The 6,197-nt window shown below is 29.9% G+C and overlaps 1 protein-coding gene across 3 annotated transcripts in view; it reads left to right on the top strand.

The window, feature by feature from the left end:
• LOC111708485 (nuclear receptor ROR-gamma) overlaps positions 1–5,797 on the top strand; it is a 14,860-nt gene extending 9,063 nt beyond the window's left edge. Inside the window, exons 16-24 of one of the 3 annotated variants that reach the window (XM_023481880.1) lie at positions 358–436; positions 751–801; positions 996–1,068; positions 1,632–1,771; positions 2,939–3,016; positions 3,879–3,932; positions 4,872–4,912; positions 5,391–5,468; positions 5,719–5,797. In XM_023481880.1, coding sequence (XP_023337648.1) covers positions 358–436; positions 751–801; positions 996–1,068; positions 1,632–1,771; positions 2,939–3,016; positions 3,879–3,932; positions 4,872–4,912; positions 5,391–5,468; positions 5,719–5,761 — 637 coding nt within the window. In that variant the 3' untranslated portion in view covers positions 5,762–5,797. Of the gene's footprint in view, positions 1–357; positions 437–750; positions 802–995; positions 1,069–1,631; positions 1,772–2,551; positions 2,675–2,938; positions 3,017–3,878; positions 3,933–4,871; positions 4,913–5,390; positions 5,469–5,718 lie in introns of those variants that run through there. The other 2 variants (XR_002766676.1, XM_023481881.1) reach the window with 2 other exon arrangements.
• The last annotated feature ends 400 nt before the right edge of the window (positions 5,798–6,197 follow it).

Genomic DNA, 6,197 nt, shown 5'->3' with positions numbered 1-6,197 from the left:
CCCCCCCCCCCCACGGCCCCCTCTAGTTTATGTTTATTGTTTAATGTTTAAGAATCTTATTATTTTGTATGTTTTATGATATTGTTGAATTTTAAATTTCGCACGGTTTTTTTAGTTATCAGAGAAGATTTTTGCAGAAGTGATTTATGTAAATTTGTAATTTGTTAAAGCATTAAAATGTCAAAATTATTTCAGATAATTTATTCTGGTACTTTATTTTCAGAAAACAGCCCCTGTTTTAGGTTAATTTTAGCAATCCAGGGGGAGGGGGCTCTAATTATTACAAAAAGAAATTTGCACTTCGACCACAGTTTTAAGCTTCCCCTGAACTAAATCCTGAATACGCCTCTGCTCTAGGCTGATGTTTTCAGCTGATGGTGGGAAATCTCTAGATTATGCTGTCATTATCTGGGGTTATACATTTGCTATACAGAAGGAAGTTATTCATCATAGATAATATAGATATACAGGGTTACCCAACAAGGATGAGACTTCAGAGACGACAGTACGGAATTTATAGTATAATTTTTCTTATATTCATGGTTCCTTACAATTATAAACTTCTTCCTTTTCTTTGCCGACTCATTAAATAAGTCGTTTAAAGACCACATTCATGACAGGACTTAATTCAAAGAGTTTCAAGTCGTCTTTACAGTCTCATCCTTTGTGGGTAATCCGGTATTTTATAAAATGAATTTATATTAATTTGAATCTGAAAGTCAAAAATTTAATGAAAAATAAACCTTGCAGATAACTTACTTTGCCAAATCTTTGCCCGAGTTTGTATCCTGCTCAATTGAGGTAATTTAATATTTTTTAAAGGAACTATATACATAATTTTATGTGGAACCTTTTAATCTTTCGACAGATGAATATTAAGGATTACACTGATTTATCTAGAGCAACTCTTGTGATTGTTGAACACTTGCAAGCTGTTTTATATTTAAGATAAATTAACAGAAAATAGATATTTTCATTTAAATCTATTTGCTTAGGATCAAAAGAACTTGCTTTACCAGAACTCTGATCCTATCTTTAATATCAAGTCAGCCATGTTTTTTAACTCAGGTAAGTTGTACGTTTCTAGGGGAAAGATTGATAAATACTTTTCCCATGTTTACTAGCAATAATTTCTAAATACTTTATTCTAATTGTTTACAATAAGCATTGAGCAATAATTATTTAAAGAATTTATTGTAAACCTATTCTTCTGTAAGGCAAAAGTAAGGTACAGGACGGTAAAAAGACCAGTCTATGTTGTAAAAAATTCTAAAATAGCCAATAACTTTTCTTTGATTTAAGAGCAACATATCTAAAAACTACAATTTCGAAAAGCCCTTGAAAATGGATTTAAGAACATGTATCACATCTTAATATTTGTCAAAAACAAAAAAGGGTGTTTTTGACATTTGTTAGAGCTTTTTATTGACATTTTTTCCAACATCCCTAGCACCCAAACTATTAAAGTTAGCGGACTAATTATCATGCAATGAGCTGGCTTTGAAAATATCGGCTAAGAAATTGCAATTCAACCCTCCCCCCTCCCCCCCCCGTCATAAGGTTAATACATTTTTAGAAAGATTTGATAAACATTTCAAATCATGTTGACATTTAAATAGTTTTGTTTTAAGGTTCGGACTCGTTTACAGATCAAATGAATAAGTTTTGTGTGTTTAATTTTGAAAAGCTTTCTGACAAATTTAACACGGTGGTGATGCAACCAATAGAATGGAATCAACTCTTCAAGTCTCCATGGGCAACAAATCTAGAGGTAGGAACCTTGAAAACAAATCTAGAGGTAGGTCTCTTTAAAACAAATCTAGAGGTAAGAACCTTTAAAACAAATCTAGAGGTAGGAACCTTTAAAACAAATCTAGAGGTAGGAACCTTTAAAACAAATCTAGAGGTAGGAACCTTTAGAACAAATCTAGAGGTAGGAACCTTTAAAACAAATCTAGAGGTAGGTCCCTTTAAAATAAATCTAGAGGTAGGAACCTTTGAAATAAATCTAGAGGTAGGTCCCTTTAGAATAAATTTCTATCAAAATAAGAACTTTTTAATTTTTTTTTAAATACTGGTATACCAAGACTTTAGACAGCTTTGAGAAATTTATAATTGCATTTTTTAAGACTCTATTTTAAAATGATTTTTTTGTTTTTTACAAGTTTGTCTTCATCGTGAAGAAAATATGATGAGGAATTGAGTCTTTGCCACAAACTCTGATATTTGTAGAATTTTTAGATATTTCAAACTCATGAATTCTGTTATGAAATTATCTAAGTTTGGAATATCAGAGGTTCACATTATAAAGCTGCAAAGGTATAGGTATTAGAAAATTTGAGTTGTGGCATCGGATTTTTTTATTTTTACTGCGTTTGTTCCGCATGAAAAAAAAAGATGTTAGTCTACTAACCAATGCTGAACTTAATCAGAAATATGCTAATATACTGAACAATGTTGAACATAAGCCTTACTATCCATGTTCAGGATGAACAGAAATATGTTAATCTACTGAAAAATACTAAACTTAATCCTTCTTATCTATGATCAGCATGAACAGAAATATGTTAATATACTGAACAATACTAAACTTAATCCTTCTTATCTATGTTCAGCATGAACAGAAATATGTTAATCTACTGAACAATACTAAACTTAATCCTTCTTATCTATGTTCAGCATGAACAGAAATATGCTAATCTACTGAATAATACTAAACTTAATCCTTCTTATCTATGTTCAGCATGAAGAGAAATATGTTAATCTACTAAATAATACTAAACTTAATCCTTCTTATCTATGTTCAGCATGAACAGAAATACGTTAATCTGCTGAATAATACTAAACTTAATCCTTCTTATCTTTGTTCAGCATGAACAGTAATATTTTAATCTGCTGAACCATGCAGCTGAACTTAATTCTTTCTATCTGTGTTCAGCATGAACAGAAATATGTTAACCTGCTGAACCATGCAGCTGAACTAAACCTTCAGCATGACTCTGGATGTCTTATGCAGGTAATTAAGCTAATCATTTGACGTCAAATTAACCCTTAAAATACGGGTTTTAAATGGACTGTAGCGTAATGTTAATTAACCCTCCATGCAAAAATTGCCAGATTCACAACAGTACCCATGAAACCTTCATATGATCAAAAATGTAAACGATATTTTTGTTTTTCTTAATTTATGCAAAAAAAATTTAAATTATAAATCATAAAATTGTCAAAAATCCTCTATATTTACAGACCACTGTTTAGGTCTGTAACTCAATTAATTAGCAAGTTATGAGTAATTTTAGATATTCTAAAATCACAAACCAGCCTTCCCAACCTTCTTAAATATTTAAAAGAACGCAAAGAAGTTTTAAAGTGATAAAAGGTTGAAAATTGGTGCAGTGTATACAGGGAAAGCCAAAATATAAAGACGACTTTTAGACTCAAGTTATGATTTTTAATGGTCCAATGCACATGAGATACAGCAATTGTGTAGTGTGCCCATACCATTTAACTTTATAATTGATTAGTAAAACTAATAGATGACTTTTTAACAACATCATTATATTGCTTGAATGTCGTTTTCCTATTCCACAGTATTCTGGTTTTCACTGTAATATATGTCAAAGAAATCTAAAGTAGGAAGTTTCTTGTTAGCTTTAATATGAACCTATAATATGCATTGCAATCAGATTTCATTGTAATTTCAACCTTATATTTGTAAATAATGATATTGTTTAGAAATTGTATGTCTTTTCAATTCGTGTTCCATTTTGTACCGTTTAATAAAATCAGTTTTCTTTTATAAAAAAAAATTGGCCCTAAACTTGTTTTCTTTAATGTTTATGTTATATATCCATGGTATCAAACTCTGGTGTGTGTAGGTGATTGCTCTGTTTGCAATTGATGGAGAACATTATCTCGAAAATCAAGAACAGGGATTAAAATTCTTCTTGAAACAGAAAAATTCAAGAAATTCTGTCGACTATACTATATTTAAAGGGTCTGAGGACCTAATTTCAAGTAACCGCGTGTTCGATTCACAACAGTATTCTTTAAATCTTTGACTGATCAAGTATGACTGACTCATCCTTTACCCTTGAAAGTTTTTTATTAATTTAAGCATTATGAATATTTATTTATCCGAAGACACGGAAAATAAATATTTTCATCTAAATTTTTGAAAACAATCGAATTCGAGAAATAAATAAATGTTCCTGCTGCGTAAACTTCTATTTTATCAATCAGAACTCCATTTTAGAGATAAACAAATGGAGCTCTCTTCTGTCGATTTTTATTCAAAGGTTTAGAGGATACAGTTATAAATCTGACATTTCCCTCTGTGCATGAAGGGTCACTTGAAATTACATAAACAGTCCCTTTAAGTTAACTTTCCACGAATTTATTGGCGTAAATCATTTCCAAAAAGTTGCTGGCAAACATCTTACAGGGTGTCCCAGTAAATATGGGAATCAAGTGAAGACTTCTATAATTATATCGTCTTTGTTTCTTGTGGTCTTCTTACGTGAACACAATTTCAGTAGTATACTAGTTGAGACAGTTAGAGTACAAAATTTATAGTCGTGAGAATTCCAAATTGCGGTTTACAATGTTTGTACCTTCAAAATTGACAGAGATATTCCAATTTTCTGAAGAAAAAAACCTAAATCTATGAAATGTTATATATCTTTGTCAATTTTGAAAAGACACCACAGACACGGTCTTAAATTGATATACTTTATATATATATATATTTAACAACCGTCGGAAATCAAAGACGATTTTTAAGTCATCTTTAGATTCCCATGTTTATTGGGACGCAATTGACCAAGTTTTCTTCAAAAAAATTATTTGAGAGGAATTTGTTTCCTGTGCAGATCTCCAGAATACAAGAGAGTTATGTTAATCTTCTTTATAGGTAAATAAAAGATTTTATTAAAATGCTGCAAACTCTTTAACCCTTTGTCTTAGAAATAATGAGGAAGATATCGTCGCCTGACTTTTAAAAGAGGGTAATACTGTCAATTTCCAACTTAAATTGTGTTGCGTAATTTCACAAATTGCCTTTTTTAGGGAACACACAATTGAAAATTATTGACATTCAGATAAACAAGCAAATCTTCTTTTGTCCTGATGCAAGAATTTGTGAGTACCGTTGTGAATCAAACATGCAACTCTTTTAAATAGATGATCAGTTTATTTCGCTGATAGTAAGAGTTTTTATCAAGTCTTTTGATAACGCTTTTTTATTCCAAAAAATCAAAATAACGTTAAGATTTTTTATGATTTTTTCTCTTCATAGAAAAATCAAATTGGCAATTTTAGAAAAGACTAAAAGGATATATTGTCTATTTTACATGACGAAAAATTGAATAATCATTGAAAATAAACTTTAGATATTTGGTGCATAAAGAAGGCAGTAAAAGAGCTGAAGAATTGCATGCAAAATTCATGCAAATGCTTCACTATCTAAGGTGATTAAAATCAAAAACTGAGGAAAAAAGAAAATGATATTTAAGTAACATTGTTGTTAAAACGCAAAAAATTCTACAAGTAGCTTGAATATCAACTTATTAATTAAATGTGTCTGTTTACACTGCACAGTTGCTTTTGATCATGTTTATTGGTTTATTCAAGTAGTCCAGTCTAGTAGTCTTCTTAATGTTCAAATGTTTATGGGTCCCACGGTATGTTATGTTTTTATATAAATAGATGATTTTTCAGAGAAATGGCTGACATTATGAAACATCAAACACTGAAATGTTAATTGCAATATTTCTTAAACAATAAATTTATAAATATTCATTTTCTTATAAAAAGAATTATATTAGTTGTTATCTTTAATTGATTATTTACAGAGTTCAGAGGTTCTGTTAATTTATAAACAAAAATCTGTAAATAGAGATAACTTATAGATTAAACTAAAAAGTATAGAGTTTTGTTTGTTCAACGCACATTATGTTTAATTTCATATTTGAATTATTTAAGTCTTACTTCTGAGATTTATGCAAAGAGAATAGAATATATATATTAGAGGGGAATTTAGAGAATCCTTCGGTATGAATTTTTTCAGTCCCTTTCAGCCTGAAAGGGAGTTCAAAGTGTACAAATCATGTAAATGTTTACAAATTATATGCAGTAGAGTACATTAATACAGTATGTTCCCTAGACTATCCATTTCAATTTCGAATTTTTTAAAGCTG

This window comes from Eurytemora carolleeae, unplaced genomic scaffold (assembly GCF_000591075.1).
Source record: "Eurytemora carolleeae unplaced genomic scaffold, Eaff_2.0 scaffold706, whole genome shotgun sequence".
NCBI lineage: Eukaryota > Metazoa > Arthropoda > Copepoda > Calanoida > Temoridae > Eurytemora > Eurytemora carolleeae.
The sequence above is the reverse complement of the archived record's forward strand: the minus strand, read 5'-3'. Positions and strand labels throughout refer to the sequence as shown.